Below are 26,905 nucleotides of genomic sequence, written 5' to 3'. Positions count from 1 at the left end.
CCTTCGGCCAGCAGCAGAGCGTATTAGAAGAGGCCCCCTGGACCCTTGATTTTCAGCTCACTGGTGGCGGGAAAGAGTTAATACCTCTGGCTTCTTTGCCCCCTGGGCAGCCTCTGGGTGCAGAGGAGGGCAGCTCTGGGCTGTGGGGACTTCCCCCTGAGCTGCTGAGCTCCGGCCAGAGGAGCAGGGAAGCACTTAGTGAGGCTGAAGACGAAAGTGCGGGAGGAGTGCCAGGCGAGCTCTGCTCAGGGGCACCTCCTGTATCCTGCCAATGAGGATGGGCGTGCAGACTGTGCCTGGGAGCTGAGCCGCCGCCCGCTGGGTGTAGGCTGCTTCAGTATTTACCGAATGTGACAAGCAGAGAGCAGAGCTTTCGGCGGGGCCGCTTGCTGCCCGGCTCAAGTGGTGGGAGGTGTGTTGTGCATGTATGCAATGTGAATATGTGTGTTTGCGTGTGTGTGTGTGTGCGTGTGCAAATGTGCCTCTGTGTTCATGCACACATGCCCTTCACCCGCCAAGGATTTGCTTGCTAAGAGAAAGATCTACTCTTTCCCCAGAGCTCCTTACCCGCAACCTCTCCGACTATCCCGTTGGCAAAGACCCGCAGGCCATGAGGACTGGTCAAAGACAGTGAGTATTGCTTTGGCTTCTCTCTTTCCTCTCTGGGTGCCCGTGTGGGCTGATTGCATTATGCATATTTAATTAACCTGTCTCTCCATGCATATTGATTGCTTTCTTCCCGCTGAGGCTCTTAGTTTCTCTTCCCCTCTTTATAAATCTTTGCTCTTCGCTTTTAACCATTTTTTTTCCTTGAGTATCCTCGCTTTCCAATATGTCCCACCCTGTCTGCCCCAGAGTCACCTGTAACTTGATGCCCACTTATTAGGGCACATGTAGCATGGTGCCATCATACCCTCGGCCTTCCTGGGCTCTGAGTAACCCCAAAGTCTGTCCCCTAGAAGTCGAGGGCCAAATGGGATAAGAGCCCCTAGGTGCTGGGATGAATGAGAAAGGTGGGGTCAGAGTATCCTGCAGATTCTTACTTAATCGACTTTAAGTTAATATAAGGGGTGGTGGAAGGGCTGAAGGGCAATGATGGCCAGTGCTGGATTTGGAAGAGAGAGAGGCAGACATCTCAGCAGCTCTCGGAAGCCAGCGTGGATTAGCAGTGGGATGGGAAAAGCGACAAGGCAGTGACAGGAGACCAGGTGATAACTGCCCCAGGTGACCTTGCCTGCTGTGAATGTGGGTGATAGCACCTGCTTCTGCTGAGCCCCAAGGTAATAAAGGAGGCTTCCCCCTCCTCTGGGGCTATATCCCACAGGTCAGAGAAAACAAGGCTAAGGTACCCCAAACAATGATTTCTAGAGACCCTTACAGCTGTAAAGGGCTTTGATTTCCCGACTTCTGGGCAAGCAGGTGTATGCACGGTTAGGACAAAGATTAAGGAAATGCCCTTGCTGTCAGGGAACACAGCCTTGGCTCGGTCTCCCAGAGATGAGCCTTTACACGAAGTCTAACTAAATTTTTTCCCCAGTTTTAACAAAGCAGTCTTTTAATTTGATTGATTATAGTATTATTAGAGAAGGTTTTTTCAAAAGTGTTTGTGAAATGTTCTAGGTAATATCAAAATAATTTCACCTGCATAGGTCGTGTTGGAACCTTATCTATCTAAATTAAGTTTCTTTTAAAATGGATTCTATGTTTGGTGTCACGGTTCCCCAGGGGAACCCTTCATTGGTGGGCTGCTCTCCTCATGTGTTTCTTCCTATCAGTTTCTTCTGTGGGAGTGAAGGGTTTGATGCTCTGAGAATGGGACCCTCAGGAGAGACAGATTATTAGTCTATCAGGCCTCCACCTCAAGACCCCCTTTCCCTGATGCCCTTCCTGCTTCGGGTCGGGAACAGGCCAGTCTGCAGAATGTGGAAGGTCAGGCAGCCTCCATATGGGCAGGAAAGAGTGACTTGCATATTCATTTCTTCAGCCTGTGCCTGTGATCCCTGCAAAGGAGCAAACCTGAGTGGTGACAGTGCCTGACAAGCCTCCCTTGGAGTTCTTCCAACCTTCCTCCCGCTCACGCCCTCCCCAGGCTCCGGCACTCCCACCTCTGGGACACGTTCCCTTGGAGGGAGGTGAGAAGCAGCCAATCAAAGGATTCTGGAGCAAGTGCTGACCACTCCTCCCCCACCCAGGGCTGGCTGGTCACTTGGGTCCCACTCGAGTAAGACACAGAGAACTGTAATTTTTGGCTTGCCACGCCTGTGCTTTCCTCCCCGGGGGCTCGTGTCCCACTTTACGCTGATGGCCAGTAGCTGGGGAAGCAGGACCTCCTGACCAACAGGCAGCAATGTGAAGCCACCCAACAACTGGTCCTCATTCACCCCCGTTTGGTCACCCTTGCTCAGGACCAGCAGACGTTCGTGGGGAACGGGGGGGTGTGGGGGGAGGTATTCCGTTGGCAGAAAGTCACCTGCGAGGACTTGTAGTGCAGTCAGATAAGAGAGGGGGCCCGCTCTTACAGCAGATTCTTTGATTTTAGGTGAGAGGACGTGAAAGGGTAAATCCCTGTGCCCCGCAGTCTTATCTCCCGCCCTGACGTCCCTGCACACCAGCCAGAGGGTTAACCGTAAGCGGGTGCCTGTATGGCCGCTTTACTGATGCCACGCAGGTAACTGATACTAACCTCTCTTCTCATCCCTGCCACTTTCCTCTTCCTCCACCTTCCCACCTCCCCTGCTGTCTGAGCCTACTCCAAGCCTCCTAATGCCGTGGGTGGGCCACTGGCGTCCGTCCCTCAGGCCTCCTGTGTGGACGGCGCTGTCCTTCCCCGGGTGCTCCTTGCAAAGTTGGGGCCTTGCAAGCAGCATCTGCAAGGCCCTCCCGCACTCTGCCGGGACTTATGGGGTGGGACTGTGCATGAGTGTGCATGGAACCATTTAGGGGTCCCCGAGTTTCCGGGGTAGAGAAGAAACATGAGGGCAAGTCTAGTCTTTTTCTTAAGTGACCTTAGCCTTTGACTCTTACTTCTGCTCCTATTATTTCAGGCCTGTCTAAAAGGTTAAGTCTCAGACAAGATGGAAAATAGAACTACTTTGCCCCAAAGAATATTTTGTGGAAGATTTTTGCAAACTATTTGGGAGGCTTACTGTTGTCTCGGTAACAAGTAGCACACTTTACCCTGGCCCCTGCTAAACCTTGTTAAATGGCTTGCATGGATGTGCCGTTTTTTGAAATCCTCTTAATTGCCCTTTAGGGGCATCGGCCTGACTCTTCAATGATTGATGTTTCTGAGGCACCAAGGAATGAACCGACTCACTCTAAGTCGGTTCTGGCCTGTGGTGCAGCCTGGGCAGGACCTGCACTTGAATTCATGGAAAGTGATGACTCAAGGGCCCTTAATCAGTTGCCACAATAGCCTAGTGCTGGGGCACCCCGTGATTTGTAACAGTGAGTGGACATGAGATGCTCACTGTCAAGGAAGGGAGAATGGCTGTAGCCAATATTTTGAAATGCCAGGAAATCTATGGCTTCACAATGCACCTGGCTGAGATGAGCGGTAGGGGCACAGATTGTGCAGAAGAGGAGATATTTCTGAGAACTTGAATGTTCTGGCCTTAAAAGACTCCTTGGAATACAAATGGACTGTGGAATACAAGTGTTGTCCATCCCCGCCAAATGTAATACCATCCCCATAGACATTTGTTGGATAAGATTTCTGTGAACAATTACCAGGGTCAGGGATGAAAACCCATTTGAAGTAAAAGAAAGAGCTTGAATTGGATCTAACATCTCTGCCCAGGTCCAGGATTTGAGAAAATGAGGAAGGGAAAGCCAGGCTGGAAGAACTTCCTTTCAACAAAGAGAATGACATCTTCTAGGACAATTTCCATGGCAGACTGTTACCAGTGTGCATGTGGCAGCCCCCTTTTATCAGTCACTCTTAAGTCCTGATTATCCCAAACCCCTCCCTCTTAGCTTTACCCTCCATCCGAGGAGTTGCCATGGTTAAAGGCCAGGGGTCAGTAAACTTATTCTCTCAAGAGCCAGGGAGTAAATATTTTTGACTTCATGGGCCATACGATCTGTGTTGCAACCACCCAACTCTGCCCTTGTGTTCAAAAACAGCTTTAGACAATATGTAAACAAATGGGGTGTTGCATTCCAATAAAACTTTATTTACACAAACATGTATCTTACAGGGCTGTAGTTTGCCAATCTCGGTGAAAGGTAAGAGTGGCCTAATATTAAGAGTCAGAAAGAGACATTAGCATAATTTCTCATTGGATCTGCCACAACAAATAACTACTAAGTGTCTGGTCCTTAGGAGAATAAAAAATATGAGAAATCTAAGCATGCATGTTACAATTTTACATATGTTAATTGAGATAAACCAAAATATAAATAGGTGTATGAGAGCTTAGTTAAGTGAAAGTGCTGACAAAGGGCACCCTGGTTCTTAATGGCTGATTGTACCCACAGCTTCTCCCCACCTGTAGGCATCAGTCCTCACTGGTCTGTAGCCATTCATGTATAGCCTCAGGTTTGTGGGATCGGTAGGAAGGACCTGAGGTAGAACTGACCTGCCCTGAAGCCCCATACTTTGTCTGTGCTCTGAGATTCTACGACGTGCATCCCTGTATCATGCAAGCATCTCTCTGCTCTCCATGTGGGTACCACTAGGGCTCTGTAATCAGGAGTTACTGCTGCTGCTGCTGCTACTTTGCCCTCCTAGTGGGAGAGCAAAATGTGGATTGTTATTATGTCATCACTGTATTTCCTTTCCCCACAGAGAATCCTAATTTAGAAATTCTTCCAAGCTAACGACCTTCATTGACTTACCATCAACTTGCATGTCAGCTTTAAAAAGCCTTAAGCCTCTAGGGGTAGGGGACCTATTACTATTCCGGTAGTCAAGATGGGGAGTGAGTATTGCCCTTGATCCTCTAGGTGTTTCTCCTCTTGTTTATGAGATCTTCAGGGGCCACCTGGGGAAGGAGGGGAGGGGGCAGTGCTGGCTCCTGCCACAGCAACTCCAGGGGCGCTTTATGGGGCTGACAGTTATTATTATGACAGTTCCCCATCCTTCTGCCCCTGTGCTTGTTGCAGGAACAAAGGGATGAGGACTCGACTGGGATGCCTGTCTCACAAGTCCGACTCGTGTAGTGATTTCACAGCTATTCTTCCCGACAAACCCAACCGTGCTCTGAAGTGAGTAATATGGCCACACAGCATTCCCGGGGTGCCGACCATGGGATGCCCACTGTGGGACTATACAGCCTCGTCTTCTCTGGTAGATGGCTGAACAGATGAGCCGAGTGACAATAATTTTCTGCCTCTTGGCAGCTCCTTTTATATCTCTGAACATGAATGAAGAAATGTTATGTTCCTTTTCAAAGTGTATGGCTTAACGATCTCAGAATAGGGACCCTCCTTTTTCTCCTAAGAAAACCATATCGTGCACCACCCTTATAAAGCTGCAGTGTAGGATACTTCTTGGTTCTACTTAGTTGTCAATCTGAGCGTCTCAGTTTGGAAACAAATTACTCAAATCTACTCTAAAATTCTGCTTAGGTTCAGATAATCTGGATTCAGTGCCTATACTGTGTTAAATGATGTCACAGATGGTACCTCATTTAACCCTCACGGGGTTCTGTGATGGGTGCCGTTATTCCCATTACAGATGTGAGGAAACTAAGGTGACAGTAAGAGATGGAATCAGGAGCTCAGCCTAACTTTTTCTAAGTCCAGTTTCTTTCCATTGTTACTGTGACATATTAATTAATTAATTAATTAACTAGAAGTATAGTTGGTTTACAGTGACATCTTTATTTTTATTTTTTTAGATTTTTTTTTTTTTTGGCTTGTGGGATCTTAGTTCCCCGACCAGGAATTGAGCCTGGGCCCTCAGCGGTGAAAGCCCAGAGTCTCAGCCACCGGACTGCCAGGGAATTCCCCTACAGTGACATCTTTAAATGATGCGCTTTCTTAGTTTTGCTTTTTAGACTGAAAGCCAACATATTAAACTTACAGAATTCCAATCCTGAGATTTTTCCATCAGCTGCTTAAGAATATATACATTTATAGCAACAGGATTGTAGGAATCCAGGTATGATCTTCATTTGCCCTCCATTGTTTTGATTTATTCTCCTGAGCAAATCTCAGTGGTGGCTGAAGGAGAGGAGGTCGTTTCAGAAATATTCAAGACAGATGTTTCTTCTTTCCTAGGAGACTATCCACAGAAGAAGCTACGAGGTGGGCAGATTCCTTTGATGTGCTTCTCTCCCATAAGTGTAAGTAGAATTCAGGTTTCATCAGGTCTCGGCAAATCATTCATTTTGTAAAAGATGCACCAAATACCTGCCATGATCCAGGTACTGTGCCTGGTGTCCAAGACAGCTCCAGTCTCTGCCCTCACAGAGCCTCCTGGCTAGAGGGCCTATAGACAAGAAAACATAATTTAAATGCAGTGGGAAGAGGGCCCTTATTTTGTATTCTGAGCTGAAAGGATGGTCCCAAAGAGCCTTCATGTTCTCAGCAACTTTAGCAAGAAAGAATTTGGCTTAGGGCGTTGCAGTGATGTGCTCAATGGGAATGACAGTCTAGATTCCATCCAAAGCTTGTTTTATAAACTGAGATGACCTCCCCCCAAGTCACTGGAGAGCCTCAGGTTACTAATCAGTCAAATGAGTATTCTATGCATTTTGTTATTGACTTGAGTTGGCAGAGTTTTGAGTTTTCTTGTCCCTCCTTATTTGGGGGGTTTACTACCCCAGCTGTACTATACCCCTCAACTTCCGACTGGGTACAAGTTTTATTGTACACACTTCTGCTATCCCTCCTCTTCCATTTTCCCCTTTCCTCATCTTGTATGCCTTCTGTTTCCCACAAAGGCAAAAAGAGTTGTGCACTTTGCAGCGTGGGAAGGGCATTTTGATGGGGGCCAGACTTTTCAGCTCTTGCTTTTTTCTTATCATAAGCAAGTCCAAGTTCATTGGGCTTTACATCCTAGTGGCATGAAAAACATGGGAGTGGGAGAATAGGAGTCAGGAAGTGTCTTTTGAAGAGAAAAGAAGGTTTTACACAGACATTCAGGGCTCCCTATAAATTCATCTTGCTGATATTAGAAGTCCTGATTGATCTGGGAGCAGAAGGGCTTCTTTTAGTTTACAGCGTTGTTTCCACTTACTTGGGGGGCATAATTCTGATACAACAAAGTGAAGGGCATTGTCTGGTACTCACGCTTGTGTTCTCGATTTTGACCCAGCTCGGCTATCAGATACTTGATGACCTTGATGGAGTCCCTCAGTCTTCAGAAAATGTCTTTAGAAGTGATTTTGCTTTCATCTGGATGAGGAGTTCCCTCTTACTATGCCCCTCATCCTAGTACTAATTAACGAATGCTTTTGACTAGATTTTAAAACGAAATGCAAAATTTAAGAATAAGCACATGTCGTAGCAAGTAATTTTGTGAGACAAATAGTCATTTTAGTGTTCTATGGATTATACTTAGGAAAGAAAATAAAGCAGAAGAGAACAGCACATATAACATATGGCTATACCCCCCAAAGAGCAAACTTCTGTGGTGAATCTGCCGAGGTAATGGAATATGTACGATAATACTTAGGATTTGATAGTTGTTTTTTATGGGGCGATTCTGACTTATTTTCTGGAATCACATTAGGCTAAACAAGTGTCACTATCAATTTACACCTTCTTTCCTGGCTGGATTTGATTCAAGGTCATCTTGAAGTTTGGTTTCTATTTCAGCCTCATGATTGACTCAGTTTAAGTCACTGAGGCCGTTTCCTCATTCTTAAATGGGGATGGAAATACCTGTGTGCTACCTGTCACCTGGGTGTGAGAATCTTCATGAGAGGACAACTTTAGATGATTTTGGGTTCTCTATGCAAAGGTGTTTTGTAAGAATATGGTGGAGTTTTTCAAAAATGATGCTTGTATTTCTCAAATGAAAAATAACTGTGGCTTGAGAATAAAAATGCAAGTTTCGCTGCCAACGATTAACGTGAAGCCTTTATAGACAGAGTTTATGATGGTAAAATTAGTGGATGGAAGCTTACGGTATGTTTGGATTGCTGCAGTGGCAAGACCCGGTGATTTAGAGGTTTAATTGTGTTTGTTTGACTCAATGACTTTGAGAGCTAAAGACACTTGGTTCTGCTTCTATCAGGGGTGCTTTGGGTTTCCAGGAATGCAATCACAATTTTCTGAGTTGGGGATTCCACTAAGGAGTGTTACAAGCCAACACCAGATTGCTTCGCTTCTTTGTAAAAAAAAAAAAAAAAACAGTACAGAAATAAGCTTTTTGAACTTTGAAGTTCTGTGCTCCTTCTTGGAGTCTGATGCTCGTTTTTATTTCTGTTTAGTACGGAAATAAAAAGCCAATGGAGTGAATGTCTTCGAGAAGCAAGGGGCTTTTATTCAGGGGCCTCTGGCAGAATTGCAAGGTTCCCGTGAAGCTGTGGAGGGTCAGAGCCCAGCCTACCTCCAAGAGTGTTGACAACTTTCCGCAAGTCTAATTAATTTGGGTTAGTACTGTGACTCAGTTGGGGCTGATTAAGCTTTTGCAAAGGGATTACATGTGTGCTGGTCTCTTACGAGGGACAGCAGTTGATCAGAGGTGTGCAGGGCTTTCAATTAAAACAACAAAGTGTCCTAAAAGAAAGGAGAATGACTGAACGACTGGGCCACGGAAAAACGCGTGTTAGTCTAGAGCCCACTCCCTGGTAATTCTCCAGGCAGCTGTCCTCCCTGAGTTTTCTATTTCAGAAAATTCACATAATTGTTCTTGTTCCCATTCTCAGTTTACAGAACATCTCTGCCATCCTGCTCTGCCTGGATGTTTAGGGCACTCATTTACTCTAAAAAAGGTGTCCTGAGTCTTCATTACGGACAAAATCTATGCTAAGCAGCTGATGGGAGAGGGGCCCCAAGGTGAACTGGACAGTCCTGCCCTGGTGGAGAACGCAGGTTTCCGAGAAAACAGACATAGATACAGATAACACAAGAAATAAGGCCACGTGCTAAGACTAGGGGGCCTCAAGATTTCAAATAGAATCCTGACATTCAGTGTTCCTCTTAAATGCCACCTTGTCGATGTTAGACGTCCTCACCGATCCGGAGCAGAAGGGCCGCTTTTGGTTTAGAGCATTGTTCCATTTAATCAGGGAGTGTACTTCTGCAGAATTAAGAACCCTGACTGGTAATTAGACCTCTCGATTTTTTTTTTTTTTTTTTCACACACACACACTGTATTTTATTTTTACAAGAGATAAATAGGCTGACACCAAGCATTGTACATGGATGACCACAACAAAAGCAACAATGATTGCAATTACCAAACATGAAACACACTCATACTATGTCATAATATTGACATTCAGTCCAGTAATCCTCCACTGTAACAGCTCCTTTACTTTGCAGTGAAAATTGATTTGTATATTCTTTGCCTCTGAGTCCTTGTTGGATTTTGTTTTTTTTTAATTCAGACAGAAAGTCACAAAAATTATACTCATCCTCATCAGTTCACTCAGTCCCATGTAATTAAATTTTTTTTTTTCATCTTGATCTTTTGTTAGCACTTTTATGAGTTCATCAGTTTTTCATTAGAGTTCTGAAAATGCTTATTCATTCAGTTCAGCAGTACAGTCAGTTACCAGAAACCTGTACATGTCAGAGTCTTTTCCATGAATTTCTTAAAGATGAAACCCTTTTATAGGAACATGTTTGCAAAAGCATCAGAGTACACACAGAACTGTCTGTAAATGACAAAAGACTTAAAAGTGACCACAGTTAAAAATTTGACGGAAGTTCATAATAATGCAGTTGACAAGAAAATTAGTTATTTCTGAGATATACATTTTAAGGTAATAACTAGGATTATGACTTATAACATTATACCAGAACATATAAGATTTTTAGAAATTTCATGTAATGTCTGAAACATTTGTATTAACATATTTCCATACAAATAACCCAATGAAAGTTTAGTATTAGTTGTTTTGTTTGTTTGTTTGTTTTATACTGCAGGTTCTTATTAGGCATCAATTTTATCCACATCAGTGTATACATGTCAATCCCAATCGCCCAATTCAGCACAACACCATACCCACCCCACCGCAGTTTTCCCCCCTTGGTGTCCATATGTCCGTTCTCTACATCTGTGTCTCAACCTCTGCCCTGCAAACTGGCTCATCTGTACCATTTTTCTAGGTTCTACATACATGCGTTAATATACGATATTTGTTTTTCTCTTTCTGACTTACTTCACTCTGTATGACAGTCTCTAGATCCATCCACGTCTCAACAAATGACTCAATTTCGTTCCTTTTTATGGCTGAGTAATATTCCATTGTATATATGTACCACATCTTCTTTATCCATTCGTCTGTTGATGGGCATTTAGGTTGCTTCCATGACCTGGCTATTGTAAATAGTGCTGCAATGAACATTCGGGTGCATGTGTCTTTTTGAATTACGGTTTTCTCTGGTAATTCTATGTTTAGTTTTTTAAGGAACCTCCATATTGTTCTCCATAGTGGCTGTATCAATTTACATTCCCACCAACAGTGCAAGAGGGTTCCCTTTTCTCCACACCCTCTCCAGCATTTGTTGTTTGTAGATTTTCTGATGATGCCCATCCTAACTGGTGTGAGGTGATACCTCATTGTAGTTTTGATTTGCATTTCTCTAATAATTAGTGATGTTGAGCATCTTTTCATGTGCTTCGTGGCCGTCTGTATGTCTTCTTTGGAGAAATGTCTATTTAGGTCTTCTGCCCATTTTTGGATTGGGGTGTTTGTTTCTTTAATATTGAGCTGAATGAGCTGTTTATATATTTTGGAGATTAATCCTTTGTCCGTTGATTCGTTTGCAAATATTTTCTCCCATTCTGAGGGTTGCCTTTTCGTCTTGTTTATGGTTTCCTTTGCTGTGCAAAAGCTTTGAAGTTTCATTAGGTCCCATTTGTTTATTTTTGTTTTTATTTCCATTACTCTAGGGGGTGGATCAAAAAAGATCTTGCTGTGATTTATGTCAAAGAGTGTTCTTCCTATGTTTTCCTCTAAGAGTTTTATAGTGTCCAGTCTTAGATTTAGGTCTCGAATCCATTTTGAGTTTATTTTTGTGTATGGTGTTAGGGAGTATTCTAATTTCATTCTTTTACATGTAGCTGTCCAGTTTTCCCAACACCACTTATTGAAGAGACTTAGACCTCTCGATTTTGACCCAGCTCTGCTGCTAAATAGCTGGGCAGCCCTGACGGAATCCTTCAGTGTCTTGGAAAATCTGTTTCCTCATCTCTACAGTGAAGGATCTGGATCCAAGGGGGGTGGATTGAGTTCTGCCCTATTGTTCTAAGATGCTGTCTCTAGCAACCACCAGGATAGGCGGTCACTAGTCACCTACGGCAGGTGGTTTCAGACCACGGTGCCTGCAGGGTTATGTAAAACTGCTTGAGAGGGCTTCCCTGGTGGCGCAGTGGTTGAGAATCTGCCTGCCAAAGCAGGGGACACGGGTTCGAGCCCTGGTCTGGGAAGATTCCCGCATGCCGCGGAGCGGCTGGGCCCGTGAGCCACAGTTACTGAGCCTGCGCGTCTGGAGCCTGTGCTCCGCAACAAGAGAGGCCGCGATAGTGAGAGGCCTGTGCACCGCGATGAAGAGTGGCCCCCGCTTGCCACAACTAGAGAAAGCCCTTGCACAGAAACGAAGACCCAACACAGCCATAAAAATAAATAAATTAATTAAAAAAAAAAAACTGCTTGAGAGTTGAAATGGCTTGAGCAACCCGATGAGAGGCGAAGGTACCTGTGTTATGAAGCTTTCTCCTCTCCTTGGCAGGATCCCACTGGGCAGGGATGCACCTCGCGGGTTCAAATCTCAGGAAAAAAAGAAAGCAACTTTTACTATTTTTTAGAATAAAAAAATCTGGAACGTAAATATTTGGGGAGGAATTTTATTTCCAATTACATTTGCTTACAAGTGCAGTGCAGAGCTAAAGATGCACCCGTGGAGGTCTGGGAGATAACCACTTGCTAAGTGCTCTTTTTTTTTTTTTCCTAACTAACAAATGAAAAATGAAATTGAAAGTGCTGATGGCTTCATTAGATAAGGAGGGATTTCTAATGTGTGTTAATTTGGCATCTTTCTCCTGTTCATCCAGTGACAATTATAGACTTGCTGTCTGTGTGTGTGCACCTAGTCTGTCCCCAGGGGCGTGTGTGCATGCACCCACCTCTGCAGTTCATACTCGGGAGAATGAAGGCTCCCAGCTTGTGGGAAATCTTTTCTGACAGGTTGCTGGAGAGCACAAAATTCTGTGTCTTCTGCTTTTATTCCTCATGAGGTTCAGGCATATGCTTGTTATTTGTCCAGCTTTTAGTAGGACGTTCAGTCCTTAACTCTGAATCAATTCTCCCTCCTTCCCTCTGCCCCTCCCTCCTGTCTTTGTTGTTTTTTGTTTTTTTTTTTTTTTTTGACGTAAAAGTTGAAATTCATCCCAGTTTTAAGGTGAAGGTGTAGACAGGGTTTCTTCCCTCTTTCTTTCAGCCTGATCCCCCACCTGGATGACAGAGCACCTCCCCCTGGGCCTCCATGTGGTCCTTAGCTTTGTTTCATTGTTTGCAGCGCATGGAGGGTCCAGGCTGACCTGTCCCCGCCAGGCCAAGGGAAGGCTAGGTTCATGGAATAGTGTAATTGAAAGCTGTTTTACATTTGCAGAGTTAGTATTCATCTCTGAGCAAAAGAGAGCAGTAAAGAAGCTTTTAGTTTAAAAAAAATTAGCCCCTTTGGGATAACGATTGAGATATAGAAAAATAGAATGAAGTGACCTGGTCACATAGCAACCAAGCAGAAAACCCCACACAAGCAAACACTAAAATTATCAGCTCATGAAATTCCTTACTTGTTCATGCAAATGGTCTTTAGCTCTAGAATGTACCGTTTAACAAACAGATTTCCACCTGTCACACAGCTCTCCTCACATCCCTCTGCAAGCCGAAAGGTTCTAGAACAGTGTCACTCAAAGTGGGATCCAAGGAAGGCAGCACCAGCAGCTGATGAGCCGATGGCAGCCTGTGAGAAATGGAAATTCTTGGGTCCCATCTCATACCTACTGAATCAGAATCTCTGGGAGTGGGAACCAGCAGTCTGTTTTTGCTCAAGCCCCCCAGTAATGTTGATGTGCGCTGAAGCTTGAGAAACACTGCTCTAGAACACAAGTACGGGAAACTATGAACCTGGAGCCTCCTGGCGGGGCAGGTGGTCTGTGCTTTCAAAGAAACACGCTAAAGACTGTACTGCCGTTCTCCAAAGTTCTCAGGCAGCGCATCCCTTTAACGGGACATTGTCCATGTATTGCAGAGTCCACACGTGTAGCAGGCACGGTGGAGAGTGTTCACAGTAAATAAACAATTATGGCAGGTGTGCTTTCTGCATAAAGTGAGGATAAAAGTTAGAAAGAGATACTCGAACTAGAGATGGATAGAAAAGAAACTTCTCCTCCTCCTTGCCACCCTCTCTACATTGCTATAATTTTTATTTGCACCCAGGAACATGGATGCATTTAGCCTTTATAGAAGGAGTGCCAAGAATATCTAAGGTAGCTATTAAAAGCTTGTTGAAAAAGGTTTGATTGAAAGCATTTGGACACGCATTCTCTTGCTTACCAGCTGTGACCTTTGGTAAATTATGTAAACTCTATAAACTTCACATTCCTCATCTGTAAAAGGGGAATGCTTAGACTTACCTTGTAGAGTTGTTGCGAGGATTAAATGTGACTGCGGTTGTGAAATGCTAAGCATGATGACTGGTACATGGTGGGGGGCTCCATGAAGGATACATATTCTTATTATTTTTATTATAACCCAACATTAAATTCATGGAGAACGCATGCCTTTCGTGACTCCTATATGCTAGAGATGGTGTCAGCTTCTTGATCCCATAGGCAGCTTGAGGTTGAACTCTGGGGGTAGGGTGGGGTTCACGTCAGCACCACCAGTGGGCTTATTCCAATCTCATAATACCTCACCCCCTTTTGCCACATGAGGTTTTGGCATCCCTTCTTCATACTGTCCCAACTTCCCCTCAGTGTATGTGAGAGCATCCGTCTGGGATGTAGTTTTTAAAAGCCCAGTAGGTGAATCTGGTATGTTTCCTCTTTGAGAGTCCCTGCGGTGTTGTTATGTCAAACCAACCAGAAAAACATTCCTAAACACTTAATTTTTGAAATCTTTTAGGCTGTGGACTGGTGTCCATGGGATTTGATAATACTTCTCTTGTTTTAAAGGAGTCATTTGTGAATGCTAAACTTTCACCCTATTTGGGGCACATCTCCTTTGTCACCCCTTTAATAAAAAACCCTTTGCCAATTTCTTACAATAGTTGCAGATACAGGCTCTACCACGTTTTTTCTGTTACTTGACTCAGTTTCTGCTTGATAAAATAAGAAGGAACATTGGACTAGGAGTTGTAAGACCCAGGCTCTCCTTCCTCTTCTGTGACCACGTCCTAGGAATAAGAAGCCATGCAACCCCAGGGCCTCACCTTTTCCTTGTGTTCCGTGTAGGGCTGGATCATAGGATGTCCCATGTCTTTTCTGACTCAAAGAGTCTAGCAACCAAGTCCTACTACTATCATAATCTATCATCTTGCTATATATATACTAACAAAGTAGAGATCATTGAAGAAAATTACGCAAATCACAAGACTGAAGTACAATTAGCATACTAATTGCTTGCCAGTAAATGTCAGTAACTGGAAATAGTTTGTTCTGTAAATAATCTTCCTACCTAAATCTTCTTAGCCCCAGTTATTTGCTTTAAAACCTTCATTTTATAGATAACATAAAAGAAAGGCTTTGATCCTGGTGCTTTTCTCATCACAAATTTCAAATTAGTGAGCTTGGTTTTGAATCAAAGAGGTTTTGACTTCGTCATTAGTATATGTATCCTAGATTTTATGAATGTATTGTCCTCTCCTCTCCTTTGTCTGACCTTGGATCCATTAACCAGCTTATTTTTTCCCAATTGATCAGGGATGCAAGAGGACTCTGGTCTTTGGGACTATACTTTAGCAAACAGAAAGCTAAAAAAAAAAAAAAAAAAAAAAAAAAAATCATTCTTGTGATCTTTTTTTCCAAGCCTGGGAACTGAACTAGGCTCAAGCCCACCCCCAGTGCCAGCTAAATCAGGGCTCCTGGACCTTGAACTGTTACCTAAGCCACCCTCCCTGCTGCACCAGCTGCACTGCTCATTCATAGTGACCCAGTTTCTTTTCTTATGTAAGCACCCTGCATCAAAGAGCTAGAGGGAAGATGCCGGCAGCAGGCAGCGTGTGCGGCCACGGGAGTGTTCTTGGAGATGCCGTGCTTGCTCGGGAGGATGCCGAAATTCTGTCCAGTGTTCCAGGAACTGTGGACACCATCCTTTCCTTTCCTGCGACTCAACAGACACTAATCTCAAAAATGTCTGATGTTCTTAAGTGTCTTGACTTAGAAGGTCATGCAGAGAAAGCCAAAGTGAAATGAAAATGAAATGAAAAAAAAAAAAAAGGCAGATCCTCCTGTTTCTCTCTCATTCTCCTGAACGGTTTCTCACCCATCATCTTTAAGTTACCAGGGTCGTTTTTTGGTAGTAGGCATGTTATGTTCTGTCCAGTGATTCCTTAAGCCAGCAAAGTACAGGAATAATGATCGCAAACACATGTGGAGCAATCACTGTGTTAGTGTCAGGCTCTGCATGCTGTTTACGTGTATTAACTCACCTCCTCCCCACGGCCCCATGGGGGAAGTACTGTTAGCATCTGCATTTCACAGAGGAGAGGACTGAGGCACAGAGAGGTTAAGCATCTTGCTCAAGGTCACACAGAGCCAGGACACAGCCCCAGGCCGAATAGCTTCAGGGGTCAGAGAGGAATCACTCTCCAGCAGCCTGGAATCTGTGGGGGTGGTGGAGGGGGGACTCTACTTCTCTGAGTATTGGGGAGGGATCTGAGTCTGGGATACCCCAGGGGGGTGAGTGGGTAAGGGGGGGGGTGGATGGTGCATGGCAGGTGTGGGCAAAGGAAGCACAGCTAACATAGCAGCTCACTCTGAGAGATGCCAGTAGATGCTGATGAGCCTTTCAGAGATGAACCGGCATCCTGTATTTTAACCAACTGCAGTTTATGGACAAGCAGAAGGGAAGGAGAGGGTCCTGGTGGAGAGAAGGGGAAAAATGGAAGGAGGAGCGAAAAGGGACGGAGGACAGAAGAAAAGGGAGAAGAGCGGGGAAAGATGCTGAGGCGTTAGGGAGAGGACCAGACAAAAGGCTTGCTGGGAGGAGGCGGGAGGTGATAGAAGGGGGAGGAAAAGATGTAGATGGGAAGAAGGAATCCTGCTGCAGCCTCATACAGTTCCTTTGCTAGGTCACATGAGCAGGAAAGTTGGGCCAGGTTGGGGACAAGTGGTCTGTACACAGAGGCCCGCTGCGGCCATCTGCTCTGGGGCAGGGGAGGGGCTCCTGCAGCCATGGGGCGGTGGAGGGAGGCTTCCACCCCATCTCACTTCCATTGTTCCGGGATGAAGTTTCTCTTTGCACAGTGACCCTCCACCCTGCCTTGCTCAGAGCCGGCCCTGGGAATATGAAAGGATGGGGAGAGGGGCTGAGAGGGGAGGGCAAGCAGAGGAGGAGGGGATCCCCATGGTCTGTGCAGGCCTCCATGAGGTTTTCAGTGTGTCTTTGCTGCAATGCCGCTTCTCGGGTCCAGACCCTCCTAGGCCTTTCTCCCCTCCTTCCTCATCTCTCCTCAAGCTCTTCCCTTGAAATCCTGGTAAATTTCAAGTGCTACATTTTGCTTTGTTTGCCCTCCCACTCCCTCTGAAGCCTGCCCTGGAAATGCAGGCAAACACAGTTTGGATCAAGGCTGCCCGTGAACAGGATGCACCTTTACAAGGTCACTCAGCTGTGCTTTGTTAGCGTGTCCCCGGGCCGGCGTTGGGGAGTATGCCTGTCTGCTCTCTGAGGTGCCCCTGCATCCTGGGAGGGACACGTAGGGTGGGTATCAGAGCTGCGGGAAAGAAGAGAGTTTAGACAGATTCCAGGTTATGAGTGGTACCTAATGGCCTCCATTGTCGCCACAGAGGAGGTGATGGCAGGTGTTGTCCTGCCGGAGAATCTCCAGCTCTGTGAGCCAAATGGTGTGTTTGGCCTGCTGTGGCGTACTTGCAGCATACTGTCTGATTTGGGGTTATCGTCCAGCCCTCCTTTAGAGGAAGTGATAACGTGGGGCCTGCCAATGGTCACCAGAGGAGAGACAGGCAGAGTGGGCTCTGAAGTCGCGTAGATGTGTGTGTAAATCCACCTCCCACCCCTTACTGTCTAAGGGACCACAGACGTTTCACTTAAACTCTCCAAGGTGAGAAAGCCTTGGGCTTTGAGATGTTAAGGTGTTTTTCCAAGGTCACACAGGATTCAAACGCAGGCTGTCTGACTCCAGAGCCTCTGCCTTGATAATAGGGTTGGTGTAAGGATTACGTGAGTTGATATGTAGATTGGATACCATAGAACTTGGCCTGGAGTAAGTCCTTGATGTATAACGGCGATGAGGAGGAGGAGGAGGAGGATGGAAAACCATCGTCTGAGAGCTGTGTGTCATGCAGGCACATCAAAGTTGTGATGGGGGCATAGAGCAGAGCACTAACCCTACCTGGGAGAGTTCATGAGATCCACCACCCTCACTTTCCAGACGAGGATGCTGAGACTCAGTGAGGTTGAATGTGCTAATTATGGACAGCCTGCCTGTGATCAGAACTGGTGCTTCTGGCTGAGACACTGGTGCTCCCGCACCAGGAGGGATGGGCAAGGTCAGTAGGCTGCCTCAACGGAGCTGCCAGACAATTGCAATCTGAGTATCAGCTCACCACACATTTTACTCCAAATCCCCATCCCCACTGAGTCAGTCTGAGCTGCTGTAATTCAGTCGGATGCTACTGCCCATGCCCATTCTTATCTCTATGTTGTTCTACTCTCCGATACTCCTCTGCCTCCCTTGGTGACTTTTTTCATTTCCTCCCCACCTCATCTGTTGCCATCATTCCTGGAAATGTCGTCACTATTGTGTTGTTGCTTGAGGCCTCCTTGTCTTGTGCTGTGCAATGGCTCTCCCTCCCCGGCTCTCCAGTCATCACTGGCGCAGGCGTCCCTCGGGCCCCACCGTTGTGCAGAGCTGGAGAGTGGACCACTGTCTCACGTAAGAATGCTGGCTCTGCAGCTTGGCATCCTTGCCACTTGCTAACTGCGTGACCATTGGCAAGCTATTTAACTTCTCTAAGTTTCATTTTTCTCTACTGGGAAATGGTGAAACTATCAGGACCTATGCTGTGTATTTGCCACGAGGTTCACAATGCATTTGGTGCTGCGCCTGGCCCAAAGTGGGTGCTCAATACCTATTTGCAGTGGTTATTTTAAAAATGCCTTCTCTAACTTCAACTTTTCTTTACCTCCAGCTTAGCCTCTTTCTTTTTTAGTGTCCCAACTGCTGGTGCCTTCCTGCTCTCCAGGTTCCATTTGCCAGCCTGGAGCTGACGCTCCTGTCTTTTTTTTTTTTTAATTTATTTATTTTTGGCTGTATTGGGTCTTCATTGCTGCTCATGGGCTGTCTCTAGTTGCGGCGAGCGGGAGCTGCTCTTCGTTGCACTGTGTGGGCTTCTCATTGCAGTGGCTTCTCTTGTTTTGGAGCACGGGCTCTAGGCGCGCGGGCTTCAGTAGTTGTGGCACGCGGGCTCAGTCATTGTGGCTCGCGGGCTCTAGAGCGCAGGCTCAATAGTTGTGGCACATGGGCTTAGTTGCTCTGCGGCACGTGGGATCTTCCTGGACCAGGGATCGAACCCGTGTCACCTGCATTGGCAGGCGGATTCTTAACCACTGTGCCAGCAGGGAAGTCCCTATGCTCCTGTCTTTGAATGACGGGGACACCCCAAAACTAAAAGGTCTTGCTCCTTTCCTGGTGCATCGTAACCCTCTCCAGGAACTGAAATCTAGGTCTTCGTAATGGTTTGCCTGTTTCCTACCAGGGTCCTATTCTTTTTTCTAGAGTAGCTGTTCCCAGACTCTTTTCACTCTCATAGGTGTCCCCACCACAGTACATACTACATTTGTAATTATTCAATTAATTATTTTAAATGATTGCTTAATGTCTGTTACACTAGACTAGCTTGCAAGTTCTGTGAGGTGGTGACTTTATATGATTTGATTCTACCGTATCTCCAAAATCTGGCACGTGGAGGCAGACCACCTGCAGGGCCTTCATCCCAAATTCATAAAGAAGATCAAAGCTGTTCAACCGTGATGCATCTCAGATATGTCCCTTCCTGGACCATTTCTCTCTATCTCCATCTGCCCCCCTCTCTTTCTCTACTTTTGACTTTCAGGAAGTCAAGTTCATCCACTTCTTCTTGAGCCCTTTCCTTCTCTAGAATCTGCGCCTTTACCAGGTACTGTTCTTTTGCCCCTTTAATTGCTCTCTTCCCTTGCTCTTTCCCTTCTGCTTGCAAACACACCTGGAAAGATCTTGCTTCAGAGTCATATGGACAGTAGGGAAACTTGGCTGTTCTTGCCAGCTGTGGGCTGGAAAAGTTATCTGACTTCGTAAGTTTTAGTTTCTTCCTGTGGAAAATGAGAGTGGATCATTTGTGCTATCTACGGATCAGCACTGCTGTGAAAATAAATTTAGCTGCTGTTTGTAAAATCTCCAGCAAAAAGCATGGCGTATAGTAAATAAATAAAACTCCCTGCCCCAGATCCTAAAGAAAGAAATAAAAACTATCATTTCCGTTTCCTACCACTTTCTCCAGCTAATATCAGATGGGAACTCCTTCAACATCCTGCACCCAAACTAGAAACTTTACCGCATCCACGTGCAGCCTTTCCTCTTTTTCTCCATCACAGCGCTGTTCTCAGGCCTATTTCTCCTACCTTCCTGGAGGCAACATTTTATCAATGAAACTTTCTTTTCGTTAACTTCAACTCCTCCCGCTCAACAAGTCTTTTCTGGCCAGATCAACGTTTAATCATACCCAAGGCTATCTTACAAAAACCCCACGACACATAGACACACACAGACACACAGACACACAGACGCACAGACGCACACACACACACACACACACCCCAGACCTCTTTCCTGCTGACTTCTTGTTTCCCTCCAGCTGTGCTGTCTGATCTCTCTACTCCCCTTCTTGCAAGAGGCATCTGAATTCATTGTTTCAACTTCCTCCCCCCTCATTCCCCACTATACTTACCACAATATGACTAGGGCTCTCATCACACCACGAAGACTGTTCTTGCCAGTGGTTCCGGAATCTTGTCACCGAGTCTAAAGACCACCGCTTCTCAGACCGTATCTAGCTTGACCTCTGGGTAGCGCTGGACACAGTGGCCACTTCCTACCTGAAATGTTCCCTTCCCTGGCCTTTTGGAATGCTGTGTTATCCTTCTGTCTCTGGCTCTTTCACAGGCCTCTTGGTGTATGTCTATCCTACAGGTAGGCTCAATAATTTTAGCATTATTATTATTATTATTAAACACTAGTCTTACTAAACTATTTCTGGTTACTCAAATAAACCTTTCTTAATTGTAGGCCTCCGTGCCTGTGGTTCCCCCTTTCTGCAAGTCTCTTCTTCCTCTTTCCCTTCCTTTTTCACTTAGCTTCCTTCTCCTCAGCTTCACATCTGAGCCTAGAAGCTTCTTCCTCCTATAAAACTTCCCTCTCCCCCTCAGCTCGGGCTCGGGCGCCCCCCCTGGGTACTTTCACAGCCACCTACGCTTTCCCTAGCGTATCACTTATCATCTATACCATAATTACCGTAATTATGTTATCTTGGCTCAAATTGCTCTGTTACTGAAAGTTCTGTGAGCGCTTAGTTGTGCCTGTGCTTTGTGCCCAGGCTCCTAGCAGAATGCCTGGGTCACATAATGGGTGAAAGAATGAATGAATGAATGATTGAGTGGGGATGGCCTTACTGCTGTGTTGGATTGGTAGTTAGGCTATCTTACTTTTTTTTTTTTAATTTTTATTTATTTATTTATTTATTTATTTATGGCTGTGTTGGGTCTTCGTTTCTGTGCGAGGGCTTTCTCTAGCTGCGGCGAGCGGGGGCCACTCTTCATCGCGGTGAGCGGGCCTCTCACTGTCGCGGCCTCTCTTGTTGCGGAGCACAGGCTCCAGACGCGCAGGCTCAGTAATTGTGGCTCACGGGCCCAGTTGCTCCGCGGCATTTGGGATCTTCCCAGACCAGGGCGCGAACCCGTGTCCCCTGCATTGGCAGGCAGATTTCTCAACCACTGCGCTACCAGGGAAGCCCCTATCTTACGTTTTTAAATGCTGCATATTATTCCTTGTGTGAACTCAGCCAATCCACTTCTCTAAGCATGTTTCCTCATCTATAAAGTGGGAAGAAGTAAAGCAACGTTCCTGAGGGTACTCTGCAGGTGTTATCTCCTTTAATCCACACAAAGACCCAGCAAAGCTGAGATCTGATGCAAGGAGATAACGTCTGTACCTTGGGTAGGGTGAGGCCACACAGTTTCCCTAACAGGGCGATCCTCGCTAATAACATCGAGGAAGGCAGAGAGGTAATTTTCTTGATCTCAGCTTGCTCACAAGCACCCATTTTTGCTCTATGGAAAGCAGAACAAAATCTAACACAAACAACAAACAAAGTTTTCAGTTCAAAGAATTTAGTCTAGTCTGGTTTAAAAACAACAGGCTCTTCAGAGGCACTCTTCTGAGTCACTTTACATTTGCCCCTTTAGATAAACGCAGAGCGTTTTAGGGTTCCCCCAGCCCCGCACCTTTTCCTTCCCACACCCTGACCGCAGCGGGAAGGCAGCAGGGGAGGGCCTCTGGCCTGTGTCCTCCCTGTGTCATGGATCGCATCCCTGGCTCTTGTCACGTGTGGACTGGTCATTGCTCCGAGGCCACGTCGCGGAAGCAGCCCCGCCCACGCCCCTTGGCTCTCACTGGCGCTGAGTCTCAGAGTCTTCCGCAGCTGCAGGTGGTTTTCCCTCCCACCTCTGCCTGTAGCCTCTGACAGGCATGCTAGCTCTCAAACCCCTGTTCTTTTAGAGCCTGAGGAAACTTCTAGAGCTCCTCTATGAGAACTTGGAGGAGACAAGACATGGCAACAAGAGCACCCACAAGGGATTTTATGGACAGGGATTTTATGATCTGTTCTCTGATGTATCCCAAGATTTTGAACAGTACTTTGTTCCTGAGTAGTTTTTTTTTTTAAATTGTTGAATTGAATGAATGCTTTTCAGAACATCTCTCTGCCTAATTAGTGCCACGCCACTGCTTCACACTCACTTTGATTCTGAATTTATCTCGGATTTCTATGTCCTCCTCTCAGGGTTTTGAACCCAGTGCAGGAATGAGGGCCAGTGGGGCACTGAGCAGAGCTTTCGTATGAGTCTAAACTGTGTTACTCTCCTCCTGTCTGGCACAGGGACAGTTTTATTTCCATCCTGCCTGATGGGAAACAACCTTATATCATATTCTGCTTTCTCCAGACTCTTTGTCTTACTGTTAAGGTGACCATGTGTCCTGGTTTTTGCCTATGGTGGTCATGGTTTATGTCTGTTGTCCCTGTGTAATTAACAGAAGTGGCCCCCTTGACTCCCAGAAATGTCCTGGCTGGGGTGATAAATTTCACGGCCACCCCTACTTTTGTTAAACACTTTAAGTTCAGGCCTCCAAACTTAGATTTCTTTGTGATTTAAGGTTTAGCTTTGGGATTTTCATCAACAGCCTTTTCTCTCCCAAGTTCCTGGCTCTTACAATTAAAAGTCTTGACTTTTATAACTATGGTTCTAGGGTGGGCATTAAGATGTCTATTTTGAAAGATAAACAATGACTTTTTAATTAGGAGAAATAAAAATGTTTCAGAAAATTAAAAACAAACAGTTAAATATGTCAACCACATGGCGCCATCAATCCATGGAATGATGGTGGACAGTGCCCAGGCCTAGCGCCTATGGATGGACCTTCGATGCTCAGGGGAGTCCGTCACCCAGAATTAAGAACTGTTAACATATTGTCCTTCTAGTAAATTTTAGAAAAGAAATAAAACATTATAGCCAGAGTTTTTTTGTTTAATTAATTAATTTTATTTATTTATTATTTTTGGCTGCGTTGGGTCTTCGTTGCAGTGCATGGGCTTCTCATTGTTGTGGCTTCTCTTGTTGCAGAGCACGGGCTCTAGGTGCGTGGGCTTCAGTAGTTGTGGCATGTGGGCTCAGTAGTTGTGGCTCGTGGGCTCTAGAGCGCAGGCTGAGTAGTTATGGCGCACCGGCTTTGTTGCTCTGCGGGATGTGGGATCTTCCCGGACCAGGGCTCGAACCCGTGTCCCCTGCACTGGCAGGTGGATTTTAAACTACTGCGCCACCAGGGAAGCCCCCAGCCAGAGTCATTTTTAACCAATGCAGTCACTCCTTTATTTTAGGCTGTATCTGTCCTTCCTCTGAGGACAGTTGGTAGAAAGCTATAGCTCTTATTTGATTTGAGGAGCATGCGTTAAGGGTTAAGATAATTTATCAAAACTATTTTAAAATAAAAACATCAGCTGAATGCATAGGCTATCAATGAATGTTGTTTCCCTTTCCAAATCTATGTGATAACCCTGCTCATCTTATTCTGATTGGAAGCTCTGTTTGGCCATACGCATGACACTGATTAAGAAAAATGCAAGGATTTGTTAATCATTAAATCATTTACTAGAAAAATTATAATTAATCTTAATTAAAATGTATAATTTGATAGGCAAGATCTTTTAAAATAAAGCATCCATGGAATTAATCGTTAAATATGGGGCCTCAAAAGTTTTTTAAAAGAGGCTGAGAACCCCTTCCACATAACGGAATGGTTTTACAGACTGCATTTCAGTGGGTGTTTACTTTCAGACATTTTTCTGATAATAGTGAAGGATTTGCCCGGAGGCATTCACTGCCCCCCACCCCCCATCAGTTTGTCTTGTGACAGATTGTTTTTTCAGGTTGGTTGACTTGGACTGGTGCAGGGAATGGATTACGTATATTACTTTGGCCTCGTTAGAAGCACAGGCTCACCAGTAGACCCAGGGGACAGCCAACTCTGCATTAGGGGACAGGCAGTCACCACCGAGGGCTGATTAGAAGTGACCAGGCCTTCCCATAGTCATTATTCCTATGGCTTCCTAAACATTTCTCCAGAATATCACTATGATCCTTGAATGAGAAGCATGGCTTGCCTCTGACGGTACCTGTGTGTTTAAGAGACTGGAGTCTTCAAGAGGATGTGGAGGAGAGCAGTGAGGGCTGGACAATCAGGGCCACTCTTGTGTTATGACTACCTTTCTTTCTTCTACAGTTCTTGGACTTAAGCCTCTTCCTATTTCTCTTCCTTTCCACTTCCCTGCACGTCCACAGATGGGGTGGCTGCGTTCCGCGCCTTCCTGAAGACGGAGTTCAGTGAAGAGAACCTGGAGTTCTGGTTGGCCTGTGAGGAGTTCAAGAAGACCAGGTCAACTGCAAAACTAGTCTCCAAGGCCCACAGGATCTTTGAGGAGTTTGTGGATGTGCAGGCTCCGCGGGAGGTGTGTTGGCGGTGGGGTCTTGTCAGACCTCCATCCATTGCTCTCTCTCCTTGTTGGGGTTTGAGCCAGGTTTGATGGGGACTTTCTTCTGAAATGAACCTCACTGCTCTGACGGCTCTTGATACAAAAGGGATCACTTTTAAGGTGCAGAGCCCAGGGATTCTATAAAAAGGAGCTCAATTGGGAGTATTTTAGCTGTCTGTCAGTTAAACATGTGCCAGCAGGAACTGTGTTTCTATAGGGATTCTGCAAGATAGATGCCAGTAAATCCATGTTAGTTTTCCTAGTGGAAGGCAGCATGACTTGATGGAATGAGCATGTATTTTGGAATCTTGTTCCAATATCAGCTCCAGTACTTACTCGTTGTGTGATCTTGGTCAAGTTACCTGGTCTCTCTGAATCACATTTTCCCCAATGTAAAAGGCTATAATATCACCTTTCAAGACCACTCTGAGTATTAGGAGTCAAACACCTATTCAATATTTGTCACTGCTTATTAATGAGTAATTATAGTCATTTATATTATTTTATGATCATTTATTATAATTACTTATAATAATAATACGAATTTCTATGTACTACTATTCTGAGTTATAAAACAGAGTTTTACCTGGGAGAGTTTTATAGGAGACAAATATTTGTTGTCTATGAGTTTAGGTGCATTCTATACCTAAAACTCTTCAATTATGCTTTGACTTGGGATACAGGAGGTCTTTGGCCAGGGGCCAGAATGCTGCAGGCTCCTTATAAATGCCGGTTGGAACAGAGATGTACATTCTAAACATAGTCTTTCTCCCTGGGGTATTTGTTTCCTTAGCAGCTGAGAAGGGACAAAAGGGCAAGCTTACTTTAGGGAACCCACATTAATGCTTGTCTCTGGTTTAACTCTGCCTGACATTGCGAAGACCCATGGATTAAGAGTTGAGTAATTTGGGGTTTTGCCTTGGCTGTTACTAACTTTCCATAGTGAATTAGACCAGCTTTTTAGTATCCCTTTTCTTCAGTATCTTTATCTGTAAATTGGGATGAAGAATATCTGGTCTTCAGACCTCACAGGATTCTTCCTGGCATCAAAAGGGATGACCTTCAGGAAAGCAGTTTGAAAAGCATGAATAGCCTTACATATTTAAGATGCTGTCATTAATAATTATTATATAGGACCAGCTGCCAGGCACCTTGGCCCTTGAGGGCCTGTGACCATGCTCTCTGTTTGTGTCTCCAGGTAAACATAGACTTCCAGACCCGAGAAGCCACGAGGAAGAACATGCAAGAACCCTCCCTGACTTGCTTTGACCAAGCCCAGGGAAAAGTACACAGTCTCATGGAGAAAGACTCTTACCCCCGGTTCCTGAGGTCCAAAATGTACTTAGATTTGCTGTCCCAAAGCCAGAGGCGGCTCAGTTAGACCTCAGATGGGGACTCCTGGAGATCACCGGCTTTCCCCTCCCCTTGCTGCCAAGACCATATTCTAATGTGAAATGTCATAGGTGTTCAAAAGCAGTGGCATTTAGGTTGGGAGCCCGGGAGTGAGGAAGGGATGAAGGGCCATTCCAAAGTATGATCCAGCCACCAGAGCTCGGACTCTATTCCATTAACCCATGTTTGTGTTTTGGTTAGTGGTAGTACCTTGTCGCTGTCACCCTTCTCTGGGTGGGCAACTTGCCCTCCATAATGCCTTGGGTCATCTCCACTAAGAAGGCAGATATGCCATGCTGGGCTAATCTGTAAATAATGCAAATGCAATTTCCACCACTTCCACACCCTCCTCAGTTAGGATTCCTGACTCTCTAACTTGTCCTATACTCCTGTGAGGAAGAGCTAGAAGACTCTGGCTTATGTTTGTGATTTGCTGTTACAATGTAATAGCCGGTCCCGCGTGCTGGGACCTCACGGTTTAGGAGAGAGGTCTCGGTGGAATCCCAGGTTTCTAGCGCTGTCACCGATAGGTGGCCTCTGAGAGAAGGGGCACACTCCATGGAGTTGGCTGTTTCTTCCATTTGCATAAGACCAATGTCACTGCCCATCTCAGCCTAGGAAATTCACAAGACTCCCATACCCTTGCAATTCCAGAAAGGGTCTTGGGAGATGCCCTTCACCACTTCTGATGTGGAACTGCTGTTGAGAAAGAGACAGCTTGCAAATCTTCCTCAGTTCTACCAAGAAGTTTTCCAGAAGTTGAATGAGCAGGGAATGTAGCACCAGTCGATTTTTGTGCAGTGGGCCACCATATAACCTCTCTGTTGCTTAATGTATTGTCTGCCCTCACCTCCCTGTGGTATCACA

The 26,905-nt window shown here is 45.5% G+C and overlaps 1 protein-coding gene across 2 annotated transcripts; it reads left to right on the top strand.

Moving 5' to 3' along the window:
• Window positions 1-304: 304 nt before the first annotated feature.
• On the top strand, window positions 305-26,367 carry RGS8 (regulator of G protein signaling 8). 2 transcript variants are annotated; one of them, XM_068538411.1, is made up of 6 exons: window positions 305-412; window positions 558-630; window positions 5,107-5,208; window positions 6,226-6,290; window positions 24,456-24,622; window positions 25,845-26,367. In XM_068538411.1, exons 2-6 carry the CDS (start codon window positions 611-613, stop codon window positions 26,025-26,027), a joined length of 537 nt encoding a protein of 178 aa, XP_068394512.1. In that variant the 5' UTR covers window positions 305-412; window positions 558-610; the 3' UTR covers window positions 26,028-26,367. The 2 variants fall into 2 exon arrangements, with proteins under 2 accessions (XP_068394512.1, XP_068394511.1); XM_068538410.1 differs by lacking the exon at window positions 305-412 and adding an exon at window positions 2,540-2,668 and having other exon boundaries at window positions 590-630.
• Window positions 26,368-26,905: the final 538 nt, after the last annotated feature.

The sequence above is a fragment of the Eschrichtius robustus genome, chromosome 3 (assembly GCF_028021215.1).
Source record: "Eschrichtius robustus isolate mEscRob2 chromosome 3, mEscRob2.pri, whole genome shotgun sequence".
Classification (NCBI taxonomy): domain Eukaryota; kingdom Metazoa; phylum Chordata; class Mammalia; order Artiodactyla; family Eschrichtiidae; genus Eschrichtius; species Eschrichtius robustus.
This window is presented reverse-complemented; position numbering and strand designations above follow the sequence as displayed.

What these genes read in the sequence shown, in the direction of transcription:
- RGS8 (XM_068538410.1), top strand. Translation starts at nt 2,643, where the DNA reads ATGGCCGCTTTACTGATGCCACGCAG. An exon ending in AAACCCAACCGTGCTCTGAA is followed by an intron (nt 5,209 to 6,225) that starts GTGAGTAATATG and finishes CTTCTTTCCTAG; the next exon opens with GAGACTATCCACAGAAGAAG. An exon ending in ATGTGCAGGCTCCGCGGGAG is followed by an intron (nt 24,623 to 25,844) that starts GTGTGTTGGCGG and finishes TTGTGTCTCCAG; the next exon opens with GTAAACATAGACTTCCAGAC.